This window comes from Simochromis diagramma, unplaced genomic scaffold (assembly GCF_900408965.1).
Source record: "Simochromis diagramma unplaced genomic scaffold, fSimDia1.1 OVJJ01000171.1, whole genome shotgun sequence".
Lineage (NCBI taxonomy): Eukaryota > Metazoa > Chordata > Actinopteri > Cichliformes > Cichlidae > Simochromis > Simochromis diagramma.
The window spans coordinates 1,099,451-1,117,895 of NW_024387222.1; the positions used below are offsets into that span (position 1 = coordinate 1,099,451).

At 43.4% G+C, this 18,445-nt stretch overlaps 1 protein-coding gene across 2 annotated transcripts in view; it reads right to left on the bottom strand.

Moving 5' to 3' along the window:
• LOC120746565 (CD209 antigen-like protein C) overlaps window positions 1-18,445 on the bottom strand; it is a 76,619-nt gene that overhangs the window by 36,911 nt on the left and 21,263 nt on the right. Inside the window, exons 3-7 of one of the 2 annotated variants that reach the window (XM_040051988.1) lie at window positions 6,646-6,756; window positions 6,461-6,565; window positions 6,063-6,205; window positions 5,473-5,585; window positions 4,505-4,743 (exon numbers count right to left, since the gene is read on the bottom strand). In XM_040051988.1, the coding sequence (XP_039907922.1) occupies window positions 4,611-4,743; window positions 5,473-5,585; window positions 6,063-6,205; window positions 6,461-6,565; window positions 6,646-6,756 (605 nt within the window). In that variant the 3' untranslated portion in view covers window positions 4,505-4,610. Of the gene's footprint in view, window positions 1-4,504; window positions 4,744-5,472; window positions 5,586-6,062; window positions 6,206-6,460; window positions 6,566-6,645; window positions 6,757-18,445 lie in introns of those variants that run through there. The other variant, XM_040051989.1, reaches the window with a different exon arrangement.

Consider the following 18,445-nt stretch of genomic DNA (forward strand, 5'->3'; position numbering starts at 1 on the left):
AGACGTTCACACCTGTGCGTCCAAACTGCAAATGAATCGCGCATGAGCGAAGCCGCTGCTCCCGCACTGACTGTAACGCAGTCAGTTCTTCTTTTACTGTTATGCTGTTTTGTGGATCACAAGGTTTAAAACTACTTATAAACACACACACAAAGTAACTCCACCAGAGTGCCTATTTCGGGTCACTTTTGCCGGTCCAAGCCCGGGTAAAGGAGCAGGGTTGGAATTGTGACATTAAAAAAAAAAAACAATAATTGCTAAAAGAAATTTAATTCGTAGTTCTAAATAAACTCTAAATGCATTTAGGACGTTTTTTACTCACTTTATGTCTCTTCCACGATGTTATTTCTCTCTCCAACAACATAGGTTACAATTAGATTAGCATGACCAATTATGCAAATTAGGCGATGACGTCACTTAGCGACTTCTAGCGACTTTTACAATAGCGATTTTCCTTACTGAGGAGTTGGCAACACTGCCAGTAACCTTGCGTAGAGACAAAAGTGGACGGAAGAGAGGCAAACTTGCGGCTCCACAAGTATAATTATAACGTAACATAGACTATATCGATAAAAAGGATATTGTCACATCTTATATCTTGTATGAAAATATATCGATATTTAAAAAAAAACTCGATATATCGCCCAGCCCTACTCTCAAATCTGAAATAAAGCTGATCCTTCTCTGTCCCACACACTCAGGATCTGAAGCTCTTCTCTTACATTTTTTCAGTTCTACAGTTTAATCCATCGTTACAGATTAATGAGGAGTTACTGAAGTACAAGCTTAAAAAATGGTGTTACTGTCTTTACACATGTGGAGACTGAAAACATGCTGTTGTTTGCACATATTTAATAATCAGCTCTGCACAGGAGCTGAAGCAGGATGCAGCCTGTTGCTTTTACAGTAAAACACTTGTAATAAAAGTACAGTAACAGTGACTGAGCAGCCCGTCTTGATTTCTTTAGTCAGGGTAAATTCATTCACCTGCACAGATTAGCTAAACGAACTTTGCAAAACAAGTTTCCCCATAGCTGAGTGCTCATCTTAGCTAGCTAGGTCTCAGGAGCTAGCTAAGGACGGTAGTTACGGATTAGCTTACAAACACGTTTAACTTACCGAAAACGTGCAGTGGGGCCTCGGGTCCTTCTGTCGGTAGTCCAGTTTACTGAAGAACACCTCAGGCTGTCACGTTAAAACAGTCGGTCGTGTTTTCGTAGCGTAAACACTGGCCCGCCTTTCAGAGCTTACGCTCTATCTGCTATTCCCGAACAGAGATACGCAAGTTTCTCCGTGACTGCAGCTGCCAGTCAAAGCTGTTATGATGACGTTACACCCCAATTTAACATCACTGTGGTAGGAAGTAGAATCAAACTTATGGGAGAGGAGACCCCTTGGACATAAATCGGCGTGATGAGAACTATTGATAACAAAAAAAAGAATCTCTGGAAAATATTATCTGAGGAGAATTAATTTATTTTAGTCTGACCCCAGTCCCATCCGCTAAGAGGGAGGAGGCGGGGTTTATGACCTATACAGCAGCCAGACACCAGGGGGCGATAGAGACATTTTGGCTTCATCTTTGGGGAGCTGTCGTTAATATTGCTATTAACCTACACTGGAGTGTTTATAATGCAATTAACCCATATATTTGATGTAGTTAGGTCAAGTATTATTCACATGTATATCATAAGATTATCACAAAAAACTACTATTTGCTGTACTAATGTGTGACCTTTGACCATGTTGTGACCTATTGTCAGAAGGCAAAGCAAAGGGTTAACCTAGGGGTTAGGGGTTATAGCATATCATAAAAACTATACAATAATTTAACTATACACTTACTATAAATATAAATACACAGTACAGTGCTGACACAGAGACAGATAGACAGAGAAGTGATGATCTTTCAGAGCAGATTACTTTTGTACAAGTTTGTGTTGAGTATGGTGATGGCTTTGGGGAAGAAGAATCCCTGAGTTTGTTTGTTGTGGCCCTTATGGATCTATAGAGGGCATTAGGTTGAAAAGATGTCTTGTTTGCCTCCGTGCAGCTGGCGTGCCACACTGTCACTGCATAGGTCAGCAGGCTCTCGATGGTGGATCAGTAGGTCACCAAACACGGGGTGTTTAGTTGCTCCATCCTGAGCACCCTTAGGAAGAGTGGCCGCTGCTGGGCTTCCTTGACTAGGGCCCTGGTGTTAGCTGCCCAGGAGAGGTCTGCAGAGATGTGGACGCCAAGGAATTTGAAGGACTCCACTCACACGATACATTCTCTGTTGATATGCAGGGGGGCAGGGGCACTTCTGTTCCACCTGAAGTCCAGGATGAGTTCCTTCGTCTTGGTGATGTTAAGTGCCAGGTTGTTTGATGCACACCATTCTCCCAGTCTCAGGACCTCATCTCTGTAAGCCGCCTCATTTCCCCCTGTGATCAGCCCCATCACTGTTGTGTCATTAGCAAATTTGACAATGATGTTCTCTGGGTGGGTGGGACTGCAGTCAGATGTGTAGCGGGAGTAGAGTAGCGGGCTTAGTACACAGCCCTGGAGAGCCGGTGCTGAGAGTGCGAGGGGAAGAGAGGTGAGGACCCAGTTTCACCCGCTGGGGTCTGTTGACCAGGAAGTCCTTTATCCAAGAGCAGGTGGGTGGCGGGAGCCCCAGGCTGGCTAACTTTGTGATCAAAATGTCTGCTATTTATTGTGTTAAAGGCAGAGCTGAAGTCAATGAAGAGCATTCTGACAGACCTCCCCTGTTGTTCCAGGTCTGTCAGTGCTGTGTGGAGTGCGATGGTTATAGCGTCCTCGGTCTCGATCTGTTAGTATGTGAATTGGTGTGGGTCCAGACAGACTGACAACGCATATCATACACAAAGTTTTTTTCCTTCTTTTTAGAATCTTTGGATCACGTGCGTGCCAAACCGTGGAGTGGGATCAGTTCGGATTATAGATCAACCGTGATCCACTGCACCACTAATGTATATGTGTGTGTGTGTGTGTGTGTGTGTGTGTGGTGAACATGTAGTGAAATAAACATCTAAATATTTGTATGTATTATTGCAAATCCACTAGTCTGAAAAATAATGAAGCTGCTCTATGTTCACTTCATCTCAGCACCTGTTTGTGTCACTTCTGATGCTGCAGACCGCTGAGTCTATTTCATATTTGAATAGACCTTTTATAGTTTTCTTCCACTGTTTTTATTTTCTTATTCACATCTAAGAAAGACATGGTACAGAGAGGGTGGAGCTGCCTGTAGCTGTCTGTGGTGCTGAAGCTTTCAAACATTTCATACCAACACTGACTACAACTGTGACCACAGGGGGGCAGCATAGAGCCAGAGAGTGTTAGTGTAGCTGTTCACCCCTATAGTAAGAAACAAGAAGACTGATGAAGGAAAAGCTTCTTCCACTGGTGTAACACACAGGTTTGTATGAAGTCACACTAACTAACCAGCAGTAACCCACATTTGATCAAAGCAGGGGCAGAACTTTAATAACAGGTTATAATGTGTCATCACAGTTGTTGTCAATCCAAACACACTTTCTGATTGTTGCTGTTTATTGTAAAAGAACAACACACTTGTGGTCTGACCTAATGCTGTAGTGCAACAACAACTATACAAAGTCATCAACACAGAAAACCTCATGCGAAATATTTGGCTTCCATATCCATCTTACAAAAAAATTGAAAAACAACTTCCATATTGAATGCAATATTAAATCTAAATGTAATAAAGAATTAAATTTAGATTTGCCAAACATGCTTTTTCTGCATTTCAATCTCTTTTAAAGTTCCTATTTTTTTAACTATAAAAAGAAGCAGCAACTTTCAGCTGTTTGAGAGAAACTGAAGAAGACGTTTACTGAAGTTTTAGGACCAACAGGCTGATGAATAAACCAAGTAAACCAAAGTAAAGACAAGCTGCACTTTGACTTTTATTAGAACAATTTGCTGGAACTACAGAGTAATGAAGTACTTCAAGGTTTTGTGTGGATGACTTCCAACCTTACTGTACAGCACAGAGCACAGAGGGACAATATATGTAATCAATATATGATGCTGTCAGCGGTGTGTGTGGAGGCGTGGAAGAGATGACCCAAACGCTGGACTCACGGTGCAGAAATGAAGAGGATTTATTGGAGGGTGAAAGAATAAAGCAGGAACGATGGAGTAGCTGGCTGGCTGGCTGAAAGACTGGAAGAATGGCTGACTAACTAACTGAACATACTGGCGGAGAGACACATTACCATCAGACGTACATCATCAATGACACGACAGTGAATGGGTAGAAACAGAGGGCTTAAATACACAGACTGGTGATAATGATAATGAGAGACCGGTGAGTACACAGCTGAACATAATGAACTAATGGGAAGAGGACTGAACATAATGCACACAGACCAAGGCTAACACAATAAAACAGGAAGTGGAACAGGCAGTAGATAAACAGTGAACATGAACTGAAAATACTGGGTCACCGACCCAGGAACCCTGACAGATGCAGAATGAACAAGTAAAGACTGTAAGCTGAGTCTGAGGCTCATGCAGGACATTTCATAGTGAGGTGTCTTTGGTTGGATTATTCAAACATTTACATCAAAGCACCAAACTCATTTCTCACAGATGAAGGACTTGTACACATAATAATTATTGTTTTCAGATGACTGCATCCATCTCCCATCACTGTCACAGCAGACTCCATAGTGACCAGAACTGGGATTCTCATGTCCTGTTCTCCAGAACCTGTCAGAGAGATCAAATCTGATATGAAACTGGACTAAACTCATAAGTATTGTCACATTCATATAAATATGCGTCTCTTTTGGAATATTTCCAATATTTGCTGTATTTCTTTCCCAGGTTTCTCGCCCACTTTCCCTCCTTTAGACTTTTCTCTGAGAATCATCATGCACATTAAAACAGCTTTCAAGCTTTGATGAATATGAAATCTTCCTGCTGTAAAAATGGAGAATAAAAAGAAGTCAGAGCTGACTTTCTGCTGTTTGAAACTGTTTTGTCAGCTGTTTACAGACATCACTTTGAAATGTGTGTCTATCAGGTCATATTTACTGAAGCTTCTTCCTTCATATGTTCTGAAGTTTTACAAACACCAAAGAAGAAGAGACAGGAATTCTCTGAAACACTTTTTGTTCTGTGAGAAAAGAAACATTACAGCACAAAAAACATGAAGACAAATTGAACAAAGTGAAATGTGTCGGTCGCTGCTTTGAACATGTTTCAATCCTGATTCCTTCAAACTGACTTGTTGTAACTGAACGTCATCACAGACTGCAGATGAAGAGAGTTCAAGCACAGCTGTTCATTCAAAGGAGGATTTCTGCTTTTCTTTACATTCAGTTTGTGGGGCTGTTGGAAAATAGCTCAACTCATGTATTGCTGATCTATCTTCCAAAACATCAATGTTTCACTTCTAAATAATAACTCTGGAATAGAAACAAACTAATGTCTCACCTTTCTGTCAGCGCTGATCCGTCCACCCATTCCCATTTAGATGTTCCTGATGTCTGTTTGGCTCTCAGACCAATCCAAGAGTGTCCTCTCATGTTCAGTTCATTGACAAATTCCTGTTTGAGAAGAGACACAAATATTGTCTCCAGTCATAATTCAGCACTTCTGTTGTAGTGACATCATCTTGTGAACATGTCTGAAGGAAGAATAACTGTGATGAAACTTTTCTTCCATTGTGCAGAAATCAGAAAGAGCCAAAGAATCAATGAATATCAGCTCCTCCTGTAGCTCAGTCAGTGTTGCAGTGGAATCAGTGTTAACAAATCATTTGATTCAGTTGGATTGAATCAGAAAAATAATCTGGATTATGAGGATTTCTCTCATTTTATAACATTTCTGTGTAAATTAAATGTTTGTCAAATGTGTAAAAACTTTACATTTGAATGTGTCTGCAACAAAAAAAGGAGAATCCAAGAAATCCATCAGAGTGGAGACAGGAAGCAGGTCACAGACTGACAGCAGGTCAAAAACACAAGTAACAGATGACTGTCAGCTCCATCAAAGATCACACAGACATGAACAAACACACCCACCTGTTCCTCTTCGCTGTTTATCATCACCAGATCAGCTCCTCTGGTCTTACAGTGGTTTTGGCTCTCAGGCCAAGTTTTCCACTCAGTGGATTTAAAGTAACAGCTGCTTCCAAATCTCGTCCATTCTTCTGGACACCACTTCCCTTAAAGTCAAACACATGTTTTAAAGACAGACTTTGTGTCATGTTGTATCACATTAATCTTTGGTCCCTGTCATTTTCCCTGTAAATGCTTCATTTAAACTCAGGTTTTCTCTCTTATTCATAATGAACTGAAACTTACATTTATACAGAGAAACTGTTACACAGCATCAAACATTTAGGATTCAAAACAAAGACACAATCAGGTTATCACTGTGTAACACTGATGTTTTCTATTAGTTATTCAAACTTTATTACCTTCTATCTTCTCCTTCAGCTTCTTCACTTCTTCCTGTAGCTGACTGTGGTTTTTACTCAGTTCATCATAACGGCTCTGTAACTGAGTCAGGCTGGTTTTTGTGTCTTTAGAGGAAAAAAGATTCAAATTAAGTTAAAATGTTCTACAAATATATCTCTGATATAAGAACTTGGTGTTTGCTTACCTTGAAGTTCATCCTGGAGCTCAGTGTGATTCTTTTTGGTGTCATTGTAAACGTGGTTCAGTTTGTCACATTGAGCATGAAGTCTTTTGTTTTCACTCTTGTTCAAAGCATCTGAAATATATCATCATCATCATCATCATCATCGTTTATTTGTATAGCACTTTAAGAACACACCAGGCAGACCAAAGTGCTGAACAACACAGATCAAAACAACAACCAAATTAAAAATACCATAAAATCATTACAAACAATAAAATAAATAAGAAGGTGTCAGTTTCCTACAGGGTTAAAAGCCAGGGAATAAAAATAGGTTTTCAATCTGGACTTAAAGACCTGCACTGATGACGCTTGTCTAATTTGGAGGGGAAGGTTATTCCAGAGCATCGGAGCCGCAATTGAAAAGGCACGGTCTCCTCTGCATTTCAGCCGCGACTTAGGGACCGACAGCAGCAGCTGCTCAGCTGAACGGAGCGAGCGAGGAGGAACATGTGGCTTCAGCAAGTCAGATAAGTACACAGGAGCCAGACCATTTAAAGATTTAAAAACCAATAAAAGGACCTTAAAACGAACCCTAAAATCAATGGGAAGCCAATGCAAGGAAGCCAGAACCGGAGTGATGTGATCGAATTTCCTACTACCGGTTAAAAATCACGCCGCCGCGTTTTGCACTAACTGCAGGCGTGACAAGGTGCCCGACCCGACCCCTATTAAAAGGGAATTACAATAGTCCAGACGTGAGGTGATAAAAGCATGAATAAGAGTTTCCAAATTGGGTTTGGAAAGGAAAGGCTTAACCTTCGACAGGCGTCTGAGGTGATAAAAAGCTGATTTTACCACCCCACTTACATGACCTTCAAAAGTAAGCGCAGAATCAAGTTTAACACCAAGATTAGTGACTGAACTTTTCAGATGAGAGGTCAAATCACCAAAATCAACATCTGGAGAATCAGTAGAACGATGCGGGCCATATAAAATTGCTTCCGTTTTGCGACCATTAAAATTCAAAAAATTATTTGCCATCCATAATTTAATATCGCTAAGACAGTCAAGCAGTGATTGACATGGGGAGGTATCCAAATGACTAAAAGGTAAGTAAAGCTGACAGTCATCGGCATACAAATGAAATGACACTCCGTGTTTACGAAAAATCGCACCAAGGGGGAGTAAATACAGCGAGAAAAGTAATGGCCCAAGGATAGATCCCTGGGGCACACCCCAAAGCAGAGGGGCCACAGAGGAAGCGGCCAGCCCCAGCTTGACACAAAAACTCCTTTCGGAAAGATATGATTTTATCCATGACAATGCCAGATCAGAAATTCCCACACAGTGATGTAAGCGGGAGATCAGCAGGTCGTGGTCCACTGTGTCAAATGCAGCTGTCATATCCAATAAGACAAGCACAGCATATTTACCACGATCAGTAGCAACAAGAATGTCATTCATAACTTTAACAAGAGCTGTCTCCGTACTGTGAAAGGGCTTAAAACCAGATTGGAAAATTTCAGACAATTGCGAGTCGCTCAAATAATCCAACAGTTGGGTATGTACAATCCTCTCCAAGATCTTGCTTAAAAAGGGAAGTTTGGAGATAGGTCTAAAATTTGACATAGTAGAACTATCAAGGCCAGGTTTCTTAAGTAAGGGGTGTATGACTGCATGTTTAAACCCACTAGGAACTTGACCGGTTAACAGACTAGTATTGATAATTTTCAGGATATAAGGTCCAATGATGGGAAATACTTTTTGGAGAAAGCGGGGAGTAACAACATAATTTGGGGAGCCACAGGGCTTAGCATGTAGCACCAACTCCTCTAAGTCACGCAGAGAAATCGGTGCAAAAGCAGGGAATAAGCTTGAGCAAGGAGCATGCATGGCCGGATCAACAATAGGTGGAATCAGAGGCCTCAGGCTAGCAATCTTGTCCACAAAAAAGGTGATAAACTTATTGCACATAGCCTCAGAGGACGGCAAAAGGTTGTAACCCTCCAAGTTAAGTACAGAATTAATCGTATTGTATAAAACACGAGGGTTATGAGAGTTGGCCGAAATATCAGTGAAATCAAAATAAAATAAAATGAGTGAAACATTGAACAGAAATAATCTTCTTCCTCTGCTTTGTCAAATATCAATAAGAGTCAGAAACTTGCAGCCATTGTTCTTTAACATGTCCTGTGGGTGGAGGTGTTAGAACTACAGGAAATCTGATGAGCTAAATACGTATCAACTGTGAACAAAAACCACTGACAAGATTCAGAATAATTGTGCTTCAGTGTGGAGGAAGATGGTGAAGAGTCAAACAGCATTTCTACACCTGTAGTCAGAGATGTTATCTATATGCTTTGAAAGAATAGATTCTGACTCATGTGACATGTGCCTGTTCTCACTGAAAATATGTCTTTTTACATTCAGTCAAAGCTGCTCTGAGGCTTCAACACTTCAACACTTCCTGCTGATGAGTCCAACCACGGTTGTGTCATCATCAAACTTGATGATTGGTTGGAGCTGTGTAGGGCGGTGCAATCGTGTGTCAGTAGCGTGAACAACAGTGGGCTGAGAACACAGCCCTGAGGAGCTCCTGTGCTCAGTCTGATGGTGCTGGAGGTGTTGTTGCCGATTCGGACGGACTGAGGCCTCTCTGACAGGAAATCTAGTATCCAGTAGCAGAGAGAGGTGCTCAGTCCCAACTTGCTGAGTTTGTCAAACATTTTTTGGGGAATAATGGTGCTGAATGCTGAGCTCAAGTCAATGAACACCATTCTGACATAGGTGTCTTTCTTGTCCCAGTGGGAGAGGTGAAGTGGAGTGGAAATAGTATCCTCGGTCGACCTGTTCGGCCAGTATGCAAACTGCAGTGGATCCAGTGAGCGGGGAAGGTTGCTTTTCACATGTGCCATGACAAGTCTCTCGAAGCACTTCATGATGATGAGGGTCAGGGCGATAAAATTCAGGCAGGATGCTGAGGATTTCTTTGGCACCGGGATAATGGTGGTGGACTTAAAGCATGCTGGGACGATCATCTGGCTCAGCGATGAATTGAAAATGTCTGTGAAGACATCGGAGAGCTCATCAGCGCAGTCTCTCAGCACGCAACCTGGGATGTTGTCTGGTCCAGCAACTTTCCGTGGGTTAGCCTTGGTGAAAGTTCTCCTCAGGTCAGCTGCAGGCAGAGAGATGGTATGGTTGGTGGTGGTGGGCATGGCTTTTTTTGCTTGTGTGTTGTTCAGTGCATCAAATCATGCATAGAACTTGTTCAGATCCTCAGGAAACCAGGTGTCCGTGAGGATGAAAACACAAAAGTTCTTAACTTTGTGCTGGGTCGAATGCTGGAGCCAAAGATAATCGATTTAACTGTCCAGGGAGCGAACGCTGGAGAGTGCCCGGCGGAACAGGTTAGCCTTTAGCCTAGTGCTAGCACCGACATGCTTTCCTCGCTTTCGTTTACGTGCAAAGCTCCTCGCTGCCTCGGTGGGCGGTGGGGGAGTTAACAAACCCAGACTCCAAAGTTTCTCTGTCGGCAGATTAGTCATGGAAATTGTTGTCTTTTCACTGATTCTGATCAGAAATTGTCTATTGTAGGTGGTACGCATCGTGCCTCGGTCTTGAAAAAAAAACTAAACAAAACAAAAAGATCAGCCGCTGCCTGCTCATGACACCGCCGGTGTTTTTGAGGAGGCACAGCACTCTTCGACCCAGTGTAGCACATCTGAAAGAGCCCTTCTGGAGTGAAGGAGGATTCTGAGTCTGTGGTCCTGTTAGAAATCAGTGTGGATGTTTCTAACCACAAACACAGAATGACCTCTAGAACAAACAAGTCTGTGATTTTGACCATTTTACAAGTTAAAAATCATGCAACTGCTAAGTGTCTGTGAAGGTTCTCAGTCATCCAGGTCATCGTAGTCAAAGGAGCTTGCAAAGAAAAGCGTCTGGACTTCTTTAAGTTACTTGAAGACGTTTCACCTCTCATCCGAGAAGCTTCTTCAGTTCTAAGGTCTGAGGTTTGACTCCCATCACCCTCTGGAACACAAACTTGGAGTAATTAGGACCCTACACCACCCGGCCAAACAGGTTCCCTCTAAGCCTGAAGGGAAAAAGAAGGAACACACACATGTAAAGGAAGCACTCAAAACGTGCGGCTATCCTAAATGGGTGTTCTTAAAGTCAGCAAAGAGGCACAGAAAAGAAGATCAGACACCAGCGAAGGAGAATAAGAAGGACAGACGCAACAACATTGTCATCCCCTATGTAGCCGGTGTATCAGAGAAACTCAGGAGGGTTTTCTCCAAGCATGACATCCCGGTGCATTTCAGACCCAGCAACACGCTCAGACAAAAACTGGTTCACCCGAAAGACAAAACGGCAAACCACAGACTTAACAATGTGGTGTATGCTGTACAGTGCAGCGAGGAATGCCCAGACCTCTACATTGGAGAGACCAAACAGCCACTTCACAAGCGCATGGCACAACATAGAAGAGGCACCTCCACAGGACAAGACTCAGCAGTCCATCTGCATCTTAAGGATAAAGGACACTCTTTCGAGGATGCCAATGTTCACGTTTTGGACAGAGAGGACAGATGGTTTGAAAGAGGAGTGAAAGAAGCCATCTATGTCCACTGTGAGCGACCATCTTTGAACAGAGGCAGTGGTTTACGACACCAACTGTCTGCCATCTATAATCCAGTTTTGAGATCCCTTCCCAGACGCCTTAACGCCCACTCACATCCTGGGCCATCTGACCTCAGGAATTTGCATGATAAGGTGGGGCCAGGTTTCACAATGAACTCACCCGAAACTCTGGCTGATTGGGACCCACACCCAGTTTCACACCTTGGCTCAGGCGATTAGAGGATCATCAGGGGGTCCTTTTGTCCCTCTGTGGGGGGATACTCCCACTAGGTTTATATCTGGGACTCTCCACCATTTGATCTTAGAACTGAAGAAGCTTCTCGGATGAGAGGTGAAATGTCTTCAAGTAACTTAAAGAAGTCCAGACGCTTTTCTTTGCAAGCTCCTTTGAATGCAACTGCTAAATTAACACATCTCAAATTTATTCGTTTCCTGAAATTGGTTTATTCTTCATGTACTAAATTTTGGGACATGTGTAATGAATAGGAACAAAAATTACAACCACTTAAATCAAGAACCACGGAAGGTTCCTCTGGGTTGTCCTTCACTTGGTGTTTGCCCTCTCTGAGTATCACTTCCTGTTCCTGTTAGAACTCGCTAATTATATTTACAGTATTCACTCACTGTGTCTTTACTGTTTAGCGTAGCTTAGCTCGTAGCCAACTCGCTACCAGCATGGCCTCTTCACCCGTCCCTGCTGCACTTTCCTGCTCATTATGTCAGAATTTTAGTTACTCCTCAACCTCCTTTAGCAGTAATGATACCTGTAATAACTGTAGCCTATTTGCAGCTCTGGAGGCCAGGATCATTGAATTGGAGATTTGGCTTCACACCCTTGAAAAATCTGTAGCTAGACATGGCCATGTAGTCGATGCAGCCACAGGTAGCGTAGGCCCTACTTAGCTGTCTCACGGCAGACTGCCCCGAGCAGCTGGGGAAACAAGATGGCTGGGTGACGGTGAGGAGGAAGTGTAGTCCTAAATAGAATACCCAGGTACACCACCAGCCTTTTCTGTGTCTAACGGTTTTTCCCCACTCAGCAAAACACCCAGCAGGGATCAAACTCTGGTAATTGGTGATTCTGGAGGAAACCTGGTCTTGTTCCCACTCCTCCACTTTGGATGGAGCAGCTCTCGTTTCTAGAAATATAGACAAATTTAGTAAATGCCCCAGACCATGGCTATCCAGAGTTGGGACCAGGAAGCAGAGTTGCAATGTTACACGCCTCTCTGCAGCTTCCCTCCTCCTGTTACCCCCCCCCCCCCCCCCCCCCCCGAAAAACCCATCTCCATAGAGACTGTGTCAGCTCCCAAACAGACAGAAAACAAACTAAAAACCAGCAATAAACAATTTAAACAAAAAATCACAAAGAAAGAACAATACAGTATCCACATCTGAACCAAAGAGTAAAACAGTGAAATGTGGATTATTAAATATTAGGTCTCTCTCCTCCAAATCTCTGTTAGTACATGACTTAATAATTAATCAACAAATCGATTTACTCTGCCTTACAGAAACCTGGTTGCAGCAGGATGATTATGTTAGTTTAAATGAATCAACACCCCCGAGTCATTCTAACTACCAGAAACCTCGAAGCACAGGCCGAGGGGGCGGTGTGGCAGCAATTTTTCACACCAGCCTATTAATCAACCAAAGACCCAGACAGACTTTTAATTAATTTGAAAGCCTGATGCGTAGCCTCGTCCAGCCTGAGTGTTTGTACTGTATATGTGTGCATGAGGGTGGGAATGCATGTTTGTGTCTGTGTGTGCCTGTTTGTCTGTGTCTATATGTCAGGTCGGGTCTTAGACTCCACCTCTCTGGGAACTCCCAGGCCGTCCAAGGCCTATCTCCCCTCACCACACTCCCTGCCGGTGACTGATGCCCTCAGGGGTCGGTGCATTGGTGGTTCTTGGTTTCCGGGGCTGGGCACTCAGGTATGTACCGGCTCACTCCCGATGGCTACCTGGCGGGGCCTGTTGCTCGGTCAGGCCTCCTCCGGGGTGCGGGGGGCCCTCGGGCCTCCGGCCTCTGGGCCTGCGGCTCGGTTCACTCTGTCACAGCTGGCTGCCGGCAGAGCCGGTCGGGCACGCCGGTGCAGCCCCCTCTAGCTTCTGCTCGGTGGCTACTGGGTGACGCTTCGTCTGGGGATCCTCAGCCCTTCCCCTCAGCCTCGTCTCGAAACTGAGGACGCCATCATCTACCTGCTCAATCGTGTCTACACCCATCTGGACCAGCCGGCGAGCACTGTGAGGGTCATGTTTTTTGACTTTTCTAGTGCTTTCAATACCATCAGGCCGACCCTCCTGGGTGATAAGTTAGCAGCGATGCAGGTGGATGCTTCTCTGGTGTCCTGGATTGTTGATTACCTGACAGGAAGACCACAATATGTACGTCTCCCACAGTGTGTGTCTGATAAGGTGATCCGCTGCAGTTCGCCTACAGATCCAACAGATCCACAGAGGATGCCATCGCCCACGTCCTACACACCACTCTCAGCCACGTGGACAAGAAACAGGGTAACTATGTGAGAATGCTGTTTGTTGATTACAGTTCAGCGTTTAACACAATAGTGCCCTGCAGACTGTTCACAAAGCTGAGGGATCTGGGACTTAACAGCCGTCTGTGTGAGTGGGTGTTGGACTTCCTCACTGGCAGAACTCAGGTGGTGAGGGTGGGCAGGTGCTTCTCCAACAGCATCACCATCAACACAGGAGCACCTCAGGGATGTGTCCTCTCGCCACTGCTCTACTCCCTCTACACTTCAGACTGTGTGGCCACCCATGGCTCCAACACCATTGTGAAGTTTGCTGACGACACAGTGGTGTTGGGTGCCATCTCCAACAACGATGAGGCGGCCTACATGGATGAAGTGAAGAATCTGGCATCGTGGTGCCAGGACAACCACCTCCAGCTGAACGTCAGCAAGACCAAGGAGCTGGTGGTGGACTTCAGAAGGGGTCAGCACAGAGACTACAAGCCCATCATCATCAATGGAGCTCCAGTGGAGAGGGTGCAGTCCTTCAAGTATCTTGGTGTCCACATCTCCTCAGACCTGACATGGGCTGCCCACATTCAGGTCCAGACCAAAAAGGCTAGGCAGCGCCTGTATCACTTACGACAACTGAGGAAGTTCAGGGTCTCTCCAAAGATCCTCAGGATTTTCTATACAGGCGCTGTGGAGAGCATCCTCACACAGAACATGACATCGTGGTTTGGGAACAGCTGTGTGAAGGACCAAAAAGCTCTCCAGAGAGTGATCCGTACAGCAGAACGCTGCTGCAGGATTGCTCTCCCCCCGCTTCAGGACACCTACAACAGGAGATGCCGGACTAGAGCAGCGCAGATACTGAAGGACCCGTCCCATCCTGGCAACAAACTGTTCCAACTTCTGCAATCTGGTAGAAGGTTCCGCATCTTCCGGGCAAGGACAGAGAGACTCAAGAGGAGCTTCTATCCCCAAGCCATCCGTGCCCTAAACACACACACCCGCCCTCTCACATCATCTATAATTGACTGAGACAGGACTCTCTTCCAGACACTCTAAACCAAGGCACAATGTACATTTCAATTCCTTTAATTTTAAATATGTTTATATTGTCTATCCTGTAAAATAGTCAGATGTCTATTCATATTAATATCCAGAATTCACCTGCTTGCTGCTACTACTGCACATTCACCCAGTGTATATACTATATGTCTGTATATATATATATTAGGGGTGCAACGATATTCGTATCGATATTGAACCGTTCGATACAGTGCTTTCGGTTCGGTACGCATATGTATCGAACAATACAATTAAAAAAAAAAAAAAATTTAATTTTTTTTTTTTTTTTTTTTTTTTTTTTATGTGTGTCCCGTTTGGATCTATAGCCATCAGAATTGTTGTCTTGAGGCCAAGAAAGATGCCAAGAGGATTTATTTTACCAAGTGGATAATCATATTGGTCCATTTGATTGACCTTTATTATAATTATGAATTTATTTTATTTTCAGTTGCAAACGGGACAGACATGACTGTGGGATAGGACAGGGGGAAAGAATGAAAGAAAGAGAGGGAGAGAAAGAAAGAAAACCAAAGGGGATAAAAAAAAAGAACAATACAAAATTTGTAATTTATTTTATCAACTTTCCTTCTGACGATGCTGTCTGTGTTGAGCGCGCAGTGAATCTGCATTTGACTACTCCGCCTAGGCTCGAGAGTGCAGCCTAGGCGGAGTAGTCGAATGCAGATTCACTGAGCACTCAACACAGACAGCATGGTCAGAAGGAAGAGCGCAGGGCAAGCTAGCGAGACAGAAGTGGACCTCCCCCACCCTCATTCAGATCTGGCGTTTGGAATTATTTTGGTTTTCATGTGACGTATGACCCTGAAGGTAAGCGAGTCATGGACTAAAGTAAAACAGTATGTTGGATGTGCCATGCAATGCTCAATTACATGGGTGGGAGCTAGTGTGTTAGCGCAGTTAGCTCGTTAACGTGTTGGCCGTCTAGCCCCATGCACTGGGCGATCGGTGGTAGCTCGTTAACGGAGATTTGCCGTGTTGTGGCGTTAAGGTTATTTCAACGAGATTAACCTGAAAGCACTAGTGGGAACACAACGAATATGACTGCACATTTACGCCGACATCATCCTAGTGCAAAGACAAAAACAACAAGCACGCATGCTACAAACTTTAGCCGAGTCATTTAGACAGCTGTTAGCACATGATTCTCCTTATGGGGACCTGATATGTTTAATATGCTGCTGAGAATATAGCCCAGAAGAAGCGGATAGTATAGCTTTTATTTTGGAAAGAGACATTTCTCTGTAATAAACTCTCTTTTCCAAAGATGAGTGATTCCTCAATCAGATACAGGGCTTGCAATATCGCTAGCCCAACGTCCCGGGGCTATCTCTGCCCTGCCTGTCGGGCTATTGTAGGAAGGAAAAATATATGTCAATGCTTTTGCATTCTTTCAGAAATGTAGCTGGGTAATTATGTCATTGGGTGAGCCACTGTCAATATGTGACATATTGAAATCGTGTTTGAATTTGCGCTTGTTTTTTTGCTTTCACTTTGCAATCGCGCGAACTGTGTATAGAGAGCGACAGTACTGATCTGTGAGTGATGATAATTTGTGCACCAATTCCTCTGACATCGTCTTATTAATTGTTAGCTTACTATGCAAACATGACAAGTGAAATCTCCCGCAGCAAGCTTAAACATGTGAGAGGTTGATCGCGCAGAGAATCGCTGAGCTTATGTGAGTGAGCGTGTAAAAGCATTTCAGTTCTGCTGAGCCAAATAAGACAGGTCAGGGTGAAGAAGTGACAGCCAAAGAAAAGCTTACCACAAAACGGAGAAGTTATGACAAATCAGACTATAAGGCAAAAAGAAAGTGCAGCTTTATGGTTTCATGGACAAAAGAATTTCTGTGGCTGCAATATGATGAGCTAAATAACCAGGGCTGCACATAAGTGGTCCACAGGTGCGTATTCGCTGTCAAAATAAAAAACACGCACAAGGGTTAGGGTTAAATTTAAAAACTGTACTTTTGAGTTAAAATATATATTTATAATTTTAATAAATGACAAATTAAAAAGACATGAACATTTTTTTGTATCGAAAAAATATCGAACCGTGACACCAAAGTATCGAACCGAACCGAACCGTGAATTTTGTGTATCGTTGCACCCCTAATATATATATATAATGTTCTTCCTCTACACCCCCCCCCCCCCCCAATTTTTGCACATCATCATCATCATCATCATCATTTATTTATTTATATAGCACTTTAAAAACACACCTGGTAGACCAAAGTGCTGTACAATACTAATATGCACATAGACATAGCAATAAAGTTAAAAAACAATAAAAAATGAAAAAATAAAAATAAAAAATAAAATAAAATAAAATAAAATAAAAATGTCAGTTACCCACAGAGTTAAAAGCCAGGGAATAGAAATAGGTTTTTAATAAAGACTTAAAAACTGGCACTGATGCAGCCTGTCTAATATGGAGAGGAAGGTTATTCCAAAGCATCGGCGCGGCAACAGAGAACGCTCGGTCTCCTCTAAGTTTCAGCCGTGACTTTGGGACCGAAAGCAGCAACTGCTCAGCTGACCGAAGGGAACGAGTGGGGACGTGGGGCTTCAACAAATCAGACAAATAAACAGGTGCCAGACCATTTAGAGATTTAAAAGCCAATAAAAGGACTTTAAAACGGATCCTGAATTCAATTGGAAGCCAGTGTAAAGAGGCCAAAATCGGAGTGATGTGATCAAATTTTCTTCTACCAGTTAAAAATCGTGCCGCAGCATTTTGCACTAATTGCAAGTGTGACAAAGTGCCCTGCCCAACCCCTGTTAAAAGAGAATTACAATAATCTAAACGTGAGGTAATAAAGGCATGAATAACACTTTCCAAGTCACGCTTGGAAAGAAAGGGCTTAACCTTTGATAAACGTCTGAGGTGATAGAATGCTGATTTTACCACCCCGTTTACATGGTCATCAAAGGTGAGTGCAGAATCAATTTTAACTCTGAGATTTGTGATCGAGCTCTTTAGTTGGGAAGTCAAAGCTGCAAGATCAACATCCAGAGTATGAGAAGAACGATTTGGGCCAAATAAAATTGCTTCTGTCTTCCGATCATTAAAATTTAAAAAGTTGTTTGCCATCCATGCTTTGACATCAGTAAGGCAGTCAAGCAGAGGTCCAGTTGGGAGACTATCAGAATGACTAAAAGGTAAGTAGAGCTGGCAGTCATCTGCATATAGATGGAATGGCACTTTATGCTTTCGGAAAATCGCGCCAAGGGGCAAGAGGTACAATGAAAACAATAACGGCCCAAGAATAGATCCCTGTGGAACACCCCAAAGCAGAGGGGCCACAGAGGATGAAGCCGACCCCAACTTAACACAAAATGTCCTATTTAAAAGATAGGACTTTAACCACAAAAGTGCCGAACCAGTAATTCCCACACCGTGCTGTAAGCGGGAGATCAGCAAATCGTGATCCACAGTGTCAAATGCAGCTGTCATGTCCAACAAGACCAGCACTGCATATTTACCACGGTCTGTCGCTATCAGGATGTCATTCATAACTTTTACAAGGGCTGTCTCCGTGCTGTGGAATGGCTTAAAGCCAGACTGAAAGATTTCTGACAATTTAGAGTCATTCAAGTA